An 18,959-nucleotide genomic window follows, 5' to 3' on the forward strand; every position below is an offset into this window, starting at 1 on the left:
TATAAAATGTCCCCCAATTTGGGTTTGTGTTATATTAACTCAAGATTAGATTCAGTTTGTATTTTTGGCAAGAATATCAAAAAAGTAATGTTGTGTCCTTCCAAATATATCATTTTCATCCCATCACTAGTGACATTAACTTAAATCACTTAGTAGGAGTCATGTCCACCAGGTTTATTCACTACAAAGTTACTCTTTTCCCCTTTGTAATTAATTAGTAAGTATCTTATAGGAAGATAGCTCAAGACCATGTAACTATCTTGTTTCTTAAACATATTCCCACAGAGTATTATCTTTTTAAATGTAAGAAAAACTTACTGCCCATATGTAATAATTTCAGGTACTTTGTTACTTTCCTTGAGTAAGTCTACCATATTAAAAATGTTATTTATGGTTTCATTATAACTAAGCGGTCTCCATCTTTTAAAATTAGTATATTTGTAGCACTGCACACTGAGATTAACTAGTACTTCTATCATAAGAATTTAGTTATCTAAATTAAATATATCACAGTTGCTAAACAGATACTTTTCGTGCTTTCATGACTGCTATGCTCTTAAATTTGGGGGTAACAACGCTAAAACATATCTAGATCATTTGATTTCAAAATGTTTCTTCCTCTAAGTTCCTCTCTTCAAAAAAGAGGAACTTAGAAGCAAACTGGTTCTCCAAATCATGAGTTTTAAAACAGAAAGAAGATTTACACACATGAGAAAGTATCACATAAAGTGGCCAAAGCAAAGAATAATTGACGACCTGGCTTTCTCTTCTCTTTTTTGAAGTGAAAACTGCACATACAACCCAACCTCTTCCCTCTGAAGATCTCAAGTTAAGCTTCTAGTCTTTTAACAAGGCTGGGCCTAGAACTCAGTTAATTTTCACATGACTCCATTTTCTGCTGCAAAACTCTATGTAGCAGGTAAGAAGAGGGCTTACCATCTCCATCCATTGGCAGATGAGGAATTAGCTTGAGAAATTTACCCAAGGTCATTAAGTCAGAGACAGCAGTACGCCGATGCAATTCACAGGAGCCGTCCTCACCCAACTGAAACCAGAGTTCTCCTCCCTATCCAAATCTATTCGGCCCAGGAATTTTGGCTAATGAGTGTTAAGAGTGTGGATGTGACAATGGATATCTCCAAAATTTTATCTGAATCTACATAGTCTCCAAGTTTCAAACAACTACAGATACTTGTTACTACTTTCTTCTTTGTCCTATTCTACTAATCTGCAGGTAGACTGAAGGCCTTGTTTATCCTCCAGAATTTATAGGTCTCAGGAGCACTCTGTCACTTGTCTCTCTAGTCAACCCTAGAGTGTCCTTCCCCAGAGGCGGCCACTGTTACCAGTTTTTGTTCCCCAACAGAGCTGGTCTATGTGTAATCGACCATATTCTAATTGTTTTAAACAATTATTTTTCCAATATTTTAATAATTTAAAACTGTTTATTAAGAAAAATGTCAAACATACAAAAACAGAGAGAAAAAAATTAGTTTCCCTAGAAGCAAAAACTTTAAGAATGAAAAGGATCAGGGGGAGGGTGAAGTGGGTAAAGGGGATCAAATATCTGGTAGCTGAAGGAAACTGGACTTTGGGTGGTGAACACACAATAGAATATACAGATGTCAAATGATAATGTACACCTGAAAATTATATGCTCGTATTAACCAATGTTATCCCAATAAACTTACTTTAAAAATAAATAAATAATTTTTTAAAAAACAGAATGAAAAGGGTCACATGGTTCTGTGATTTCGAAGGTAACAACACGTGAAAAGGACCGTGAGCCAGGTGACCTAGGGCCTTCCTCGGTCCTGTCATGACTGTATTCTCCACACTTTAAATGAAAGAAGAGCTCCAGCTGATGCCGCAAGGGCACTTCCAGGTTCTGTTTTAAGATGTATTTTAAGAACATGAATCCTAAAGCTGTCTAAGTTTACGATACTACAATAGAAGAGATTAACGTACCTGTTTGCCATCACTACCACTATGAGCTAACATTTACTTCCACTTAACACGCACCAGGCATTCTGCTCAATTGTTTTACATGGATTAACACCTCATATAATCATCAGAGAATCCTATGAGGGAGATACACTGGATTATCTATTTCATACATGGGAAAACAGGCTTGCAGGAAAGGGAAATAATTTATCACAAGACATAGAGCTAGGAAGTGGTAGCGCCCTGACTTCAAATGACTTCAGAGTCCACGTTCTTTCCCTGTACACTGCTGGGGTCAGCCGTAAACACAGTGCATGTTGTTTTGTTGACATACTTACTTGGTTCTGTTTAGAAAAGCAGAATACGTAAGTTGTGTTGAAGTGTGACTTTCAATAATACTTTTTTCAGGGCCTCTCCAATCCGAATCTATTATAAACTGTCGTGTGGGCATAGCCAGTTCCTCTCAGGCCCCTGGGACTTCCCAGGGTCACTCCCAATGTATCCATACTGTCTTCTCGTCCTAAGATACTTGCTCCTCTCATGAAAAGTATGGGCCACTCTAGTCCACTGAAATAAAGATGTATATTCGAAGTTGTTCAACTCTAATTTCTCCAGGGAACTATTAATTCATATACAAGAAACATACCAACTCTGAATCTTAGGTAATACCCCTGAATTTGTATATACAAAATAGACTTAACCCTTGAACAACACTGGTTTAAACTGCACAGGTCAACTTATATGTGGATTTTTTTTCAATAAATATACAGTTGGTCTTCTGTATCCCCAGGTTTTATATCCACAGATTTGACAACCACAGATCGAGAGCAGTGGAACAGTATTTTCTATCTGTGGTTGGGAATCCACTATACAGAGAGCCAGCTTAAATTGTAACAGAATTTTTGACTCCATGGTGGTCGGTGCCCCTAACCCCTATGCTGTTCAAGGGACAACTGTACATCCAGAAAACCTCTCTCAGGTGACTGTAACGAATCTACTACCATGAAGAGAAGGAAAATACCAACTCCTGAAACTCCAGCTGCTGATCTGGGCTCATAATAAACTCCCGCCTTTTAAACTGACTGGCAACCAGCCAGTCTGAGTCGGGAACCTTGAGAACTTCATAACCACAAGCCCTAAAATTCTTTATAGAGAAATGGTTCTCAACCTCTAAAACGAAGGCATGGCAAAATTTCAAATGCTGCATTTTCCTAGATTTATATTTTAAAAATAAATAAAACACAGGGATTTATATTAATTTGCTACGGCTGATATGGACAAGTACCACAGAGGAGGTGAGAAATCTATCGTCTCACAATTCTGGAGGCTAGAGGTCTGAAACCAAAGTGCTGGCAGGCCTGGCTCCTCCCAAGGGCTGCTGAGAGAAGGTCCGCTCCGTTCACATGGTGTTCTCCCAGTACGTATCTGTGTCCAAATTTTCTGTTTTTATATGGACACCAATCACATTGGATTTGGGGCCCAGTATAACCTCATCTGAACTAATGACAATCACAATGACTATTTCCAAAGATGACATTCTAAGATACTAGAGGTTATGACTTCAACATAAGATTTGGGGTGTAGTGAGGCAGGGAGAGGCAATTCAAACCATAACAGGACTCGATTTAATTTAATTTTAAAACAAGTAACACATGATCTCACTTACATGAGGAATCTAAAGAACAAAATAAACAAAACAGAAACAGACCCACGGGCTCAGGGAACAACAAGCCAGATGGTTGCCAGATGGGACGGGAGTTGTGGGGCAGGGTGAAAAAGGGGAAGGGATTAAGAAGTACAAATTGGTATTAAGAAAGTGGGGATATAATGTACAGCATAGGGAATATAGTCAATAATATGGTAATAACTATGTATAGTAGCAGGTGGGTACTAGACTAGTAAGGGAGAATCACTTTGTAAATTATATAAATATCTAACCACTACGTGTACACCTGAAACTAATATAAAATAATATGGATTGTCAACTGTCATTGAAAAATCAAAAAAGTGGGGGAAAAGTGGAGGAGAAAAGAGATTCACACTTCTAGGTACAAAACCAGCCAGTCGTTGGAATGTGGTGGGCAGCACAGAGAATATAGTTAATTAGATTGTGATAGTTGCACGTTGTCAAATGGTTGCCGGACTTGTCATGGTGATCACTTCTTTACGTATATAAATGTTGAATAACTACGGTGTACACCTGAAACTAATACAATATTAGTTTGGTATATTTTAATAAAAATCTACTCTAAATAATTTCTATAGCTTACGGCAATAAAGATTTACATATTCTACTTTCTTACAGTTGGCCCTCCACATCTGCGGGTTCCACATTCACAGATTTAACCAACTGTGGATGGAAAACATTTTTTTCCCTAATGTTACGCTGCTGCTGACGGGTACTAATAGACCTACAATGGTTGTGACAGGGTAGGTAGGTAGGTAGGTAGCTGAGCGGGAAGGAAAGGACCGGTGAAGGGTTAATGAGGCCCTGAGACCAGCTCAGCAGAACATCTACAACCAGGTGTCTGTCTGGCAGGCTTCTGGAGACTCCCTCCCTCCCCCAAGGTCAGAAACCAGATAGGCAGGCCAGAGGCTGGGCAGTGCCTGGCGCCTTCTCCACCCTCTTCCCACACCACCCCCACGGTGCCTGGGCAGTTAACTGCAGATGACCACTACGCGACCTTACTCTGGGGGAACTTGACTCATATAACTGAACATGATCCGCCCCTCGAGTCCAGATGCGCAGGCGCAGGACTGCCCACCCGCGGGCGGCCACTGCGCATGCCCACTGCGCATGTCCCGGCTGGGAGCGCGCGGGCCTGAGGGAGGCGCCCGGAACCGCGCCATTGGAGACGGGAGGCACAGGAGAACAAAGAAGCCCCATGACCCACGTGAACCCCCACCCTCAACTTCTCAGGGCCCCCAAGCCTCCACTGCGGTGCCCGCCCGGACTTCTCCCAAGGGCACTTTGCTTAATAAGTCACGTCTGCTTGCTACTTTTCGTCCACTGTCCTTCGTCCCCGAGCGTCGGACCTCCACGCCCATCTTTCGTGGGGGATCCAAGGACAGAGCCCCCAATCACACGATGCAGGCACCTGCTTTCTGGTAACAGGTCCATCTCACTGAACAGTTACAGACTTTATTATTCCCTAAACAATATAACAACTATTTACAGAGCATTTACATTGTATTAAGAATAATAAGTAACCTAGAAAAGATTTAAAGTGTTCGGGAGTATATGCCTAGGTTACATGCAAATATTACTCCACTTTGTATAAGGGACTTGAGCATCCTCTGATTTTGGTATCTGGGGGGAATCCTGGAACCAGTCCCCTATGGATACGAAAATGGCTCCATTTCTAAATTGAGATTAGACGTTCTTCAAGTTTCTTTGCTGAAGACCACCAACCTTATTCACCTTGGTTTTTTCCTACATAATTTCAACCAGACCCCTTCCCAACATTTATTTAAAAGAACTTCAGGAAGGTCAGAGCTAGTCACAAAATGGCCAAGACATTCCTAATACTTAGCAGTAAGATCTTTAAGACGTGACGGTGTTAACATTTCATTGATGCCCTAGCAAAATATCTTGCCCCCGTTTAAGCTGTCATCCCCTTCCGTTTTAAAAAAAAAAAATCCAAGCATCATCTCTCTCAAAACATTTTAAAAAATTAAGCATCTTCTCTCCATTACCTTTTATTTGCATCAGGGAACCTAAGTAAACTCTACCAATGATTACCAATCCTGACTATACACTGGGAAACATCTAAAAATATCAGTATATGACTCTACATGGAATCAAATAAACCAGACTATCAGGGGACGTTACCGGGCCTATTATTAAAGCTCTCAGGTGATTCCAATGTGCAGGGAGGGTTCAGAACCATTGCTCTGAAGAATTATAAGATTCAAAACTGCATTCTCTAAATTATCAACTATGTCAATGTCTGAGATACTAGAAATCCAAAAAGACCAAACAGTTATTATTATTATGAGATCTTTTGCTGTTTGGCAATTGCAGATTATTTTTCCATTTGTTTTTGGAAAAGAACCAAAATAAATCACAAATGATGGGTGGGAATAGAGAAGCAAGACTTCTTGGGATTAAAATCTGCCGAAGATCAGAGTTTTCAAAGCCTCAGTTTCTACAAGCAAATTGAACTGTAGTCATAAACTTTCAACTGTTTTATAATTTTATTGAAGGGCTTAACGGCTCTAGAGAGAAAAATATATTTACCTGTTTCCTTTATTCATTTCAGGTAAATACAGGACAAGAGTTGAAAGCAATTAACAGTTTTTTTAGCAATAAAAATCAAAGCAAGTTTTAGCAGGAAAGAGAAACAGTTCCCCAGATTTCAACATCGTCCGCTATAAAGCTGCCGTGTGGTGTGGCTGGCGACGTATGTGGCAAGACCGTCGAGTTGAGATGAGGAGGAACGTGGACATGTAAAGAGTACAGTCTCACTGCCCTGACTGGGTCTGCTTGTTTCCTCAGCATGCCACAGCCCAAAGCCCTAGGTGGGTATTTAAGAAACTGTGGATCATTATTCCAGCTCTATTAAGTACATTTATTCAACAGGTTAAAAAAGCAAAAGTACTTTCAAATATTCTCTAATGGCGGAGTTCAATCTGGTAATGTGGTGATTGTGAAACATCCTGCCAATGTCCCCTATGAAATAGCTTAAAACGAAATGGCTATCACATGTTTTCCTGAAGAGCAGGTTAAAAACAGTCTAAAAATTTCCCCAATGTAGATATCCCTTTTTTTTAAAGATAGGCATAAAAGGAGCATACTTCCAAGTAGTTTTCACCATCTTTTTGCCGTATAGTAGAGGCCTTACTCCTCCCATAATCTTCAATAGCCCACTCCAAGGCCACCCCAATGAACATACAAACTAAACACAGTGCACGTGCTATGAAAACACATCTTCAGAACAAATTTCTGTGCCCTCTCTTCCAATCAGAATACTGCCCTGAAGCCTCGTCTTATGAAGACATTGCTTCATAATGAGTTCCTTCACCTGTGATTTAAAAAACAAATACCTTACTCTAGCAGGACACAATCTGACAATATTTACCACAAGGCAAGTGCAGTAGAAATACACAAGAGTTCAAAGGGGATGTAACAGTAAGCGCTCAGGCTCCAGAGACAGACTGACTTTAAACAGGCTGGACTGCACATGCCCTGGGTGTCTGAACTCTGGCAAATTACTCAGCCTGCCTAGGCTTTAGTTTTTGTGTCTATCTAATATAAGAATACTATCTTCTAAAGCTGTTTTAAGAATAAATAACATAAACATATCGTTTGTTATACCGTAAGGCATATAGTAAGCATTTAGTAAAATATTTTGATCAAAGTTCTTCAATATTTGATTTATATAAACACTTAAAACTTGGCTTAATACTTATATACAGATATATCATACTGTACATCTTAAATAATGTTATATATAAATTCTATCTCAATAAAACTGAGGGGGTGGAAACTTGGCCTAGTACAGTCTTACAATGACAGACGGTTCTTGTTTTTCAGAAAACCAGTGAATAAAACTTAACCATCTACTCTCAGAAACAACCATTTAGCTTCAACTAAAAGCAAAAGCTGGATACCTACGTATGTTTACTTTGTGCAGATTCATCAAACTGTAAACTTATGATTTGTGCATATTTTTGTATTTGTTATACTTTCGTAAATAAAGTTTAAAACGCAGAGGTCCATCCGAGGAGAGAACAGAACCTCAGAATGTCTTCAGTTCACTGTTCTGCATGTAGTTCTCTCAGCTCTGAGCACGTTCTCGGGCAGAGGTGAAAACAAGCAGCTGAGGAGATGGGACTGTGACCAGATCACATACTACGCTGCTATTCCTTCGTTCACTCACATAAACCATAAGAAAATGTCTGGACACAGTACATCTAGATGGATACACGCACCCAGAATCGGGGCGACTGGCAAACAAAATAATTCAAAGTTAAAGTCATTTAAACGAGTTCCCATGATCTGTTTTTAAAGATTTTTTTGAGAATAGGTTAATATATGAACGTACTTATATTCCAAGAGTATACAACATTACTATCCCCTTGCCACATAGTTCCTGTCCCCAACAGCTGCACTGCAACCAATTTCCAGGTGCATCTTAAATGATTTCAGGAATTGCTGTAGCACATAAAACAAGCCAGGATTGAGCGATAGAGCGCCAAGGCTCAGTGAAATTTTTTTGAAGGGTTTTTCACAGCCAAATTCTCTACATAATACTCTGAAAATTCTGTCATTAAAACAGCTTTATTATCTACAAATGAGAAGCCTTCTACTAATTGACTGAAGTGCTTGATGAGAGCTTATCCCTTCTGGCCACTGTTTTAAAAGAAAAATGAAAAGCCATCGGGCAGCAAAGTCTCTGTAGCTACAATACGACGGTCTAACTTGTAAAACAGAGTTTTTCTTGACTAAAAACGTAGTTCATGAACCTAGATTTAAAAAAATTTAATACGCAAATGTATTTGAGAGAAAATGAAAATCCTACTTAACCCAGTTATAATCACTATAAAAGGCAATTTACTTACTATTCTTCTAGATAATCTATTCCTTTCCAGATTCCTTTCATTTTATATCTTCCCTAGCATCATGGTAAAGAGTTCGGGCTTTCTTGAGTCAAAGACTCAATTCCACTAGAGGTGCTGTCACCTTCCAGTTGTGTTTCTGAGCAACACTCATCCCTTCATTCAACCTCTGAGATTCCTCCACGTAAAGCCTTTCCTTATTCATAAAAGATAATAAAAACTGTCATACGCTACAGGGTTACTGTGGGGATCAAAAGGGAAAATACATTTCACCTACAGGACCTGGGCAAAGGTAAGAGGCAATAAATATTAGCTCGTACTTAAACAACATATCCATTTTGAGGTTAGCCTATTGTTCGTGCATGTGCACGCATTTTGCCAAGTTTTGGTGTGAGCGTTACATTGGCTTTTTACACACACACACGCAAACACACTGTGTTAGAGCTAGAGTTGAAAAAGTTTTATTTCTGTTGGCTCCAGAAGAAATAAGTGTTTCTGAAGAAGCCTAGTTTCTCTCTTGGACAGAAAGGTCCAGGTGAAATGGTCTTCTCTCTAGACTTTCCGGAGGTAGTGTTTGAAATTCCATTGTAAATCCCTGAGGAGCTGGTTTAGCTAAATCTAATCCCAGTTTAGGTCTTTCATGACAACTGGCCTCCTTTAGTCTTTGCCCAGATTTTTCTTTTTTGAGCCAGGATAAATTACAACTTGGCTATGGATTTCAAAAAGTAAAATAATCACTGAAAACAATCTTAATTTTGTTATTAAAATGCTTACTTTAAAAGTTTAATACATTGATTTTGGAAGTGTGTGTGTGTCTGTGTGTGTGTGTGTGTATGGCTATGTGAACAGAATCGAAGAAAAGAGAAAAAAAAAAAAACGGAGATTTTGGGAGGTATAGTAGATTTTAACCAGGTTTAAATGTTTACTTATAAACTAACTAGATAACATCACAGCAGTCACCATCAGATTGATAGTTTTTACATATGCAAATTCTACATACAAATATTTAAGTAAAATCATAATTAAAGAGGCAACTCCTACTTCTAAAACATGAGCTTTGACAAGAATCCTATACGATATGTACAAATCGTAGAATGAAATGAGGCAAGGCATTCCTGAATATAGGCAGTTACGCTGCAATAAAGCCTTTTCCAAAACGGAAAAGTCACATTGGCTATCTGATCATAGGTAATGACAGAAACTAGTCATTCCAAAAAAATCGAACAGCTCCAAGTCAAACTACATCAAAAGAAAAAACATGTTATAATGTTAAAGGAGAGTATTCCCCCACAGAATAAATCTGTCAGATTTTTAAAATCTTGATTGACAAGTTTATTGGCTTATTCAAACACCAAGCTAGTCATTCTCAAATATCAAAGAAAAAAATAAGAAAATATTAGGGGAAAAAGAAGCCGGATGAATTTCTCTCACTGGTACCCAAGTCATACAATTTGCCTTCATTACCTTACTTAATCAAAACAACTGAGTAATATATAGAGTACAAAGTGGAACACAAAACACTTTTAACACATTTTTTTTTTTTATTTAACATGTCATTAATACAGTAACTGCCACATTTATTGACTACTTCCTTTGTACTAGGCTCTTGCTAAAGCTTTACATAAATGTTTACTGCTTGTAACCTTGGGAAGGAATTCTTTCATTTTTGGTGGACGAAATCAAAACTCAGTGGAATTTAAAAACTTGTATGAATTCACAAAGTTATTAAGTGGCAGTACCTAGTTCCCAAGCTGACATTGTCAATGCCACATCACACAGACTCTTATTTGACAAGAAATATCAATTTTCAGAATATTATGTTGAAGCTGTAAGGAGTCGATCTAGATGTACACAGATTAATCACTCTTTTAAAAACCGTCTCCCAGGTTAATCTTTAATATCAAATTATTTCTGAATGTGCTTACACGCTGGGGCTGGGGAGGGGTTATTTGAGCTTCACAGTAGCTTTCCTAAAGATGAGTGGAAGTTTTTCCTAAGTGTTCTTGTTTGGTTTTTTTGCCCATAGCAGGAAATAAAGTATAATGATGAGAGAAGTACACAAGTCATACAAAACCATCAAATATAGTAAATCTTTAAATAGTAGCCTAAAATATCACTTTTAAGAGGGAAATTCTCCTTCCCCAAAACTCCCCACAAGTCCCAGGCAACTTCCCTGTGGCCTGCCTCATATCTTCAGTGCTCAATGTCACATTAGGTGGAACCAAATGAAACAGATAAGCTCACAAATGTATTACCAGTCACTCCATTATAATTCTTATTTAAAAAAAAAAAAAGAATTGCCCTATTATTGAGAATTTTGGATACTGTGTTTAAAAAAAGAAAATCCCACCTCTATGCTGCTAACTTATTTAATATTAGGCATATTAGATTTACCAACATTATTTAGGGACCCACGTGTTAAATTCACATTTTAACAAACTATTAACCATCAGTTTTCTTTTTACTTCACTAAATCGAAGGACATTATTTTCATCGATATTTTCTAAATAGTGTTGAAGGTGACCCTGGCTTATGGTCAGTAGTAACGTGGTAACGCTATCTGTTTATATAACGGTTTATCCTTTATGTTTTGTGTAAGTGAAATGGAAAGGTGGCAAAAAATTTCAAGATCACATATCTAAACTGAGATGCATCAAAGAGGTACTAATTTCTTCACCCAGCGAGGCTGCTCTAGGTGATCGACTTTACAGGAGAACAGAGGTTGCTAACGCTATCCCCAACAAAAAATTGAGCAACACAAACGTTATTTTAAAAAGTAGCATGTTGGGGAAATAGATAAATACAAATATTGATTCCCTTCTCTGAGCCTCACTTTACTCTTCCAGAACGCGAGAATTAGAGGACCTAGTTCACACGACTGTTGTTAAGAATTAACTAGGAAAATCCTTACAAAGCGCACGGCACAGTGTGTGGGACATTAAGCTCAGTAAACACCCAGTCACTAAAACTCATCCCTTAACGTTTCTGGAGCTCTTCTGGGCCATGTCCTACCCTATGCAATGGCTCATCCCCGTTCTTTTCTAAGAGGTTGTCACGGGGCCTCTGAGAGGTGGCTCTGCAAAAGATGGTAACAAAAAGTTCCCAGGGCTCCCCTCACCTGCTCCTCCTTCCTAATAACCATCGGCTTCCTTGCTGCCAACAGCTGGCAGGGAGGTGAGCCAGGCCAAACGCTAGGCCATAGGCGGGGTGATCTCTCCATACGACCCCAAGAGAGCCTCAGGCCAAGTCGGCTGTTCCCCAGAGATAATCAGGCTTGTGCCGGGGTCTCTATGGTATAACTCCTTTGATGAAGGCTCTTCCAGAAATACAGAAAAGAAACAACTGGCTTCTGTATGTTAGTGTTACAGATGGCCAAACTTACAAGGGATCCGATAAACCTGATCTGTCAAGATTAAAAAAGAGAGCAACTGGAACGGGCAGAGTGGCCGCACAACCCAAAACTGTGTGAAATAACAGAATCCGCGGTGTCCAAGCCCAGGTTAGCCGCCCTGCCCCACCATCCCGTCTCTACCTGCCGGGTGCTGTCAAGTCACACACAGAAGACTATCAGCTCATTTCTCCTACTCTAGTTCTGAGGTACGCTTAACCCCTGACCTGACGGAATTTTACCCTTCCGGCTGAAAATTGGCAGGTTGGTGTGATCTACAGTCTTATGCACATTCTCTCCATCTGCAGAAGACAGCCTCATTCTCAAGATGCAACCATGTCAAAAATTCCCACTGCAATTTAAAGGAGTCTCCCAAGAAACAGGAAGGCTCCACGTGGAAGTTAGTTTTCCTGATTTTTTTGGGGGGTGGGGAGGGGAATAATTTAAATCTACAACAGACAGAAAAATAAAAGCGTCCATGTGCTTACCAACCAGATTTAATAAAAGTGATCACTGTCATTTAATGAATTATACTTATTTATAATTTCAATGGTAATTTTTAAGTTATTTTAAGGTGTTTTCACCAAACATATAGAATGGAACAGTTGTAAATACGTATCAGAAAGAAGACTCCATGAATATTTGTTTCTGGTCTTGGAACATGGTGACATGGCCACGCTGCCCACACACTAAGTGAGAATGTGGACAAATAGGTCCCAGAAAAATGTATACTGTAGTCAAGAGAGTCGTGGAGCAGGATATCCATTCTCACCATTCAAAAGTCTTCTGATATGATAAGGGCCATAACTAAGCACACATATATCCCACGTCATTTTAACAACAGAAGAGGAAGAAGAAAAATCTTTAAGAAGACTCAACCAAATCTATTATAAATGATGTTAAATGTCTTGGGAGATCTTAAAGCGGGAGGAGGCATTCCCTGTCTACAAGTAGTTTAGCACTTATCTGGGGGAATCAGTAATGGGTATATGAAAATTTCACATGGCAAATGTGTGACACTGACAAAAAGTGATATAGGAATAAGAGGATAAAGCTGTTAATTCCCGAAGGGATGACTTTTGGATAAATTCCTGAAATAAGTACGTTTTGTCCTAAGATCCTGAAAGACAATTACAACTTAAACAGCTATGAATGTGGGAGATCAGACAGGGGGAAAGAAGGTATTTGAGAAAACTCCACAGACTGGCAAAATCGATGCAGTATAAAAAAAATAGAGCACAAGACAGACACTATGAAAAGTGTCTAAGCACAGGTTAAGGTGTCTACATTGATTATACAGTCAAGAGCAATCCAACAAGAGTGTTGGTGCATTCTACTGTTCTGGAACACTTCCCCTTCTTCATCTGCCAGATAAACTGGATGTTCCCTCAAGATCCAGTTCAGATGTAATTTCCCAAAGTTGCAATTCAGTCAAGGGCTCCATTCCGTGTCCACAGCACTCTGGGCTCACCTGTGTTACACTGAGCAGTGATTCCCAAACACCGCATGAGAATTACTGGGCATCTTGTTAAAAAGACAGTAAGGCACTGTTTACCTGTTAGCCTCTCCCTCTAGGAATCAGGGGTCAGAGCAAGCCAATTTACACCCTAATAAGGGATGTCGTAAGACCACCTTCCTATATTCCATAAAAATATTTGTCTCACTTTGCCAAGCATGTCACCAAGCTTCTCCCTAGTGAACTAAGTCTGTTGAGCATAAATATGATTTGCTAAGTTCTACTTTTAGAACTAATAAAAATATGACATATCAGAATTATAAGTGATATATCAAATGATATACTAATATATAAAAATTCTAAGAAGCACTAAACTAACCCATCGTTTTTCATTAAATTAAAATTCTGGAATATTTGAGCATATATGTGGTCAAGTTTCCTTCTCGCTAGAAACTTTCATCCACAGCCTTCAGCTTTCTTCTTATGCTCATATATTCACCAGGCAAACACGCCTGTTTGATAAGGTCAAATTGAGGCACCATCAAGTTTAAGTTTACTGCGATTCAATACTGACGGCGCTGCTGTCCCACCGAAGTGTCTCGCTTTCAGCTACAAATATTCCCAGTCTGGGACAAAAAAACAAACAAACAAGACAACGACGACGAAAACTCCCAGTCTGGAACAGACAGCAAGCAGAGACTTTAGGTGGCTGGTCAGCACCAACAATGACATCTCCTTTCCAGCCTCTCCTGCCCCATTCCTGCCCACGCGAGTTCTTCCTCGCCATTTTGAAGTGTAAGAACTGATATAAGGGGAAAGGATCAAGGAGGCGGCAACCAGACATTACTGCTGCCAGGTTCTTGAGACAACTCCACTTATAACCACAGACCATAACTGAAAACAGGAAATACATTCTAATCTGGTGCCTTCAAAGAGTGATTGTGTAAAGGACCAACCAATCAAACCAATTTAGGATCATACAAAAGAATAAATTATTTTAAAAGACACAAACACTTTTAAACTTTGAAGAGTTAAAATCCCAACGGTTTTTATGTAACTTAACAAGCTACTTCTAAAATTCATTCAAAACTATTATCAGATGCGACATCTCTAAAGTGATACCTATGAAAGCAGTGTGATATTGGCACAATACAAAAACACTTAAATGAAATGGAATACACTAGACTAGCAAGTTCAAAACTGAAGCCTACATGTGATAATTTAATATATAACAGAGGTGGCAGTCTTAGTATGAAAATCACAAAATATTCAATAAACAGTGAAGGGCCAACATCCCCATTTGTGAGATTAAACAGTCATCCTATCCCTGTACCTATTCTTAAAAATCAGATTTCATCTGAACTGAGGAGTTAAACATATAAAACATACTAGAAGAAAATATTTTTTAAAATTTAATAATTTTAGGGGTGAGAAAAACTTAGCAGAAACTAAAAAAAAAAAAAAAGTAAATTTTATCACATAAATATTTAAAATTTGTACAGAGCAAAAGATAGCTTATTGTTAAGTGATGATATCAGACAGGGGCAAAATATCTGCCTCATGTCACAAAGAGACTAATCATTAACTGTATAATGAATGAGTTAGAAGACAGTGATAATGATGTAATATCCATACTATATAAATAACTCCTACTGAGCAAAAGGATATTACTAAGTAATCTGAAGAAAATTCAAATAAAAATAGATTCAATTAACAAACAATTCAACAACCTCACTGCTAGCAGTTAAGGAAATGCAAATTAAAATAGTAAAATGTAATTTTCACCAAAAAAAGACTGACCAAAAAGAAAAACGAGATTTCTGTTAGTGATGGTTTAGGAAATACACTATTGGTGGCAGACGAAAATAAGTTTATGCTTTTCGTAAACTTAGTAAATCTACTTTTAAAAATACTATAGAAATAGTCATACAACTGTACAAAAATACACTGTTATATATGATTACACACACACACACAGATGCAATAACAAACTGATAGTGCTCAGTAAAGATTAGCTATGTGCCAAACATGGTTCTAAGAGCTTTACATGTATCAGCTCATTTAATCTTCACAGCCACCCTACAACATCAAGTCAGTTATTATCATCCTCATTCTGTAGATAAGGAAACCAAGGCACAGAAAGGTTAAGTAACTTGCTCAAAGTCAAGGTCATGTCATGGAGGTGGAGTGAGGAATAAAACCCAGGTCTTCTCATTCTAATATCTGAGCTCTTAACTACACCTCAACTAGGATGTTCACTGCGATATTGTTTATAACAGCAAAATATTGTTAACAGCCAATTGTCCATGATCAGAGACTGGTAAAATAAATAATGGCCCATCCATCATGTGAAAAAATAAATGATATATTAAGTATAAACAGACAAGTCACAAAAATGGTTTGGCATACTTTCATCTGTATCCTAAAAACATCTGCTCTGTGTAGGTCTGTACATACATATACTGCTCTTTTTTTCAGGCCTTCGTCTAAAAAATTAAATATCAAGTAGTCGATACTGGTAACCTCTCTCTGTCTCAAGTTCCTCACTGTAATATATGGATAATAATATTTCCTTCATATGCTCAATATTTTTAAAGTCCTTATAATAATACATGCATAAAACTAATATATATTCCTTTTGTTAGATAAAATTAAATAACTTAAGAAAGTACACATGCGTGCCTCTGACGTTAAGAGCACCACCTCCCCATTCGAAGACACTGATAACCTCTCCAAGAGAAACTAAGCACATCACACACAGCAAGGGTAAGCGTTATTTGACAAAACTTTCTTTGAAGGCTGTGTAGATGAATGTGTGGATACTGGCACCATGATGTACAACATATTTCTCATTGTCAAGAGCATGTGTCAAAGCCACTGCACTGGAGCATGCCAGTGAGTGAGTGGCTTAAAGCTCTGTCAACTGCAGCCACATCCTCACCACATCAAGCCCGGGATCCTTCATCTAAGAGGGCTGAACAGTAAACACACTGTTTTCAAACCTTAACGTATACAGAAACATCCTGCTTTAAAACAAATCCAAAACACTTTCTCCTCCTAAAACATCTTTTCTATTGTCTCTAGAGTAAATCCATGTAACTATTAATATATTTTTAATTGAGAACAAGCAATCCTCTCTCTCGAATTTTTTCCTCCCTACCCAATGCTCATCTTGATTTTAATTTTTTTTGTAGTTTATAATTTTTTTATTCTATTACTTCAATAGACAATACAAACAGCTAAGAAATTATAATGCCCTGCCAAAAGTAAGAATCAACTTTATTATCTGTAGTAACTTTCTAGAATAAAAGCATGACACATTATAATTGACCTATTAAATATTAAAGTTAGGTATTTGAAATTAGGCTCATTTCAGTATGCAAATCAACTTTATTAGGATTGTTTTAAACCTACCAGTCCTCAAAATATTTTTTTCCCAGGACACTGAGTCTCTCTAACACACCATTTCTCCCACATCATGAGTCACATTCCCATATAACCTGTTGAAAATTAAATAAATTATAAAGTCCCAAGAACCCCTAACCCCCCACTCAAAAAAAGCGGGAGTTAGAGTTAACTTAGATCTTTTTCTCACGATCTCTTGGATCTATTTTACATTCTAAAAACAGTAATTTGCTCATCCTGTATAAATTCAATAAAAGGCAACTTAGAAATTCTTCAGTTCAATTCTCTCATTCAAAAGATGATGAAATCTAGAGAAGTAAGTAACTTCCTCAGAGTCACATGCTTTGGACTGAAATGATGTGTGATTCTGGGACTACTAATATCTTTTCATCTGCTTGAAAAAATAGCCCAAGATTATGAATCTTAATTAACCACATACATTAAAACTGTAGAGCTGCAAGCAACTATTATAATCACCGGTCATATACTATAAAAAATTTACAAATCTTATTAGTATGTCCTTTACAACTTTTCAAAGTAGTTTTAAATAATTACTTATGCTATTTAAGTCTCATTTTATTAAAAAAAAAACAAGCTTAACCTCAAAAGTATTACTTTCTCGTTACCACATCAAAGTCAAGGATAAGATTCCTAACAAATTAACTAGTACTTAAAACGTAAGATCACAATTACCTCCAAATTTTTAATAGCGAAATTTTTACATTAATAAAGCCTTTCAGATTAAGTAATTTCTGATACAAATGGAGAAATCTAATAATAGATTTATTAAAATCCAGTTTTGGGGCAGGGGAGTCTCATACCTGTTGTTCATCCTCCATGACGTTACTAGCAAATTCAAATACCAGGTCGTTCTGCTGGACAACAGCGGCCATAATAAAGCATTCCCCTTAGATCCACATGAGAAAAACTCCACCCAGGTTCAAGTATCAGGCAGCAGAAGCCAGTGACAATTTTGGGTAAAACACCCTCAGCTAAGTCTGTGAAGTTACTATATAACCAGGTTTTCGTTAGGGAAGGAACTTCGAATTTTCTTGGTTCACTGATATTCTATTCAAACGGAGGCAATTTTTCTGAAATTTTTCTTCTCTAGATCTTCTTGGCCTGAAAAACAAAAGCTTAAGTTAATTACAAAAAAAGCAATCATACCCATTCAGACTATAACAATTGATACCAAGGGCAGTGCCTCCGAAGTATTTTTTTGTTCACGTTTTTAAACAAAATCAAGGTGACTAATGAACACGGGTTTTGTTTGTTTTGTTTTCTAAGTTAGAGACATGTTTTTCTTGAAGATTTCATTCCATCTAACATAAAATCACCTCTCATTACTGAAAATGAAGCCATTCTCCTCTCCACCCAGATACACTACTGTTAAAGTACCCAATATTTAAAAATATACATATATCCACCCAGCAATAACTAGGTTTATAATTGCAATAAAGAACATATAAACAATTTTCTTCCCACAAACCCACAAACATAGGAAATGCTACTCCATGAGTAATTTCAGAACGTGTATTTTTGTCTCAATAGAAACATTCAGACAGTCTCCCTGTTAGGGCTACTATATATAAGAATTTAAAATCGGTCTAATACATATAAAGTTTATTAAGTAATATTTTAAGAGCTTTCAAAAACAAGCAGAAATTAAAGCCTGCTTTCTGTTATTTAAAGAGGTTTCTGCTAAGCAGAATGCTTTACCATGTTGAGCCTGTCTTCAGTGGCTTCTGTTTTAATGCGCTGAAATGTATCCTTATCTCTAGCACAGGCTGCGAGCAACAGGAAGGAAACAGCACTTGACCACGTCATGGCAAATTAGAACATGCAAAGAACTGCACTTTACAATACTAGAAAAACAGAAGCGCAACTTAAGAGTGAGAAAAATTTTACAGTGGAGGAAGAAATGCTTACTTAAAAAGGACCTTCCAAAGATGCTTGTCTATTTAAAACAATACCCACACGCACTCCTACTATTACTACTACTACTACTACTACTACTACTACTACTACTACTACTACTAAGAAAAGGAAAACTTTAATTTAAAAGTTTTTCTTAATTTTATTAATAATTGCATCATGTGGTTATGGCCATAATGTGAATGAAAAGACAGATATAAAAATAATCACATTATATAACATCTTGTTTTTTGAAACGGCATTTACAGCTTAATTTTAAAGAGACAAGTT

General features: G+C 37.6%; 1 protein-coding gene across 5 annotated transcripts in view; it reads right to left on the bottom strand.

Moving 5' to 3' along the window:
• Nucleotides 1-18,959, bottom strand: part of ELF1 (E74 like ETS transcription factor 1) — a 91,120-nt gene that overhangs the window by 25,319 nt on the left and 46,842 nt on the right. For 3 of the 5 annotated variants that reach the window (XM_039877184.1, XM_039877185.1, XM_039877182.1), the window contains one exon: nucleotides 17,576-17,876. In XM_039877184.1, coding sequence (XP_039733118.1) covers nucleotides 17,576-17,647 — 72 coding nt within the window. In that variant the 5' untranslated portion in view covers nucleotides 17,648-17,876. Of the gene's footprint in view, nucleotides 1-2,282; nucleotides 2,512-17,575; nucleotides 17,877-18,473; nucleotides 18,593-18,959 lie in introns of those variants that run through there. The other 2 variants (XM_039877187.1, XM_039877186.1) reach the window with 2 other exon arrangements.

This window comes from Pteropus medius, unplaced genomic scaffold (genome assembly GCF_902729225.1).
Source record: "Pteropus medius unplaced genomic scaffold, Ma_sr-lr_union100, whole genome shotgun sequence".
NCBI classification, from domain to species: Eukaryota; Metazoa; Chordata; class Mammalia; order Chiroptera; family Pteropodidae; genus Pteropus; species Pteropus medius.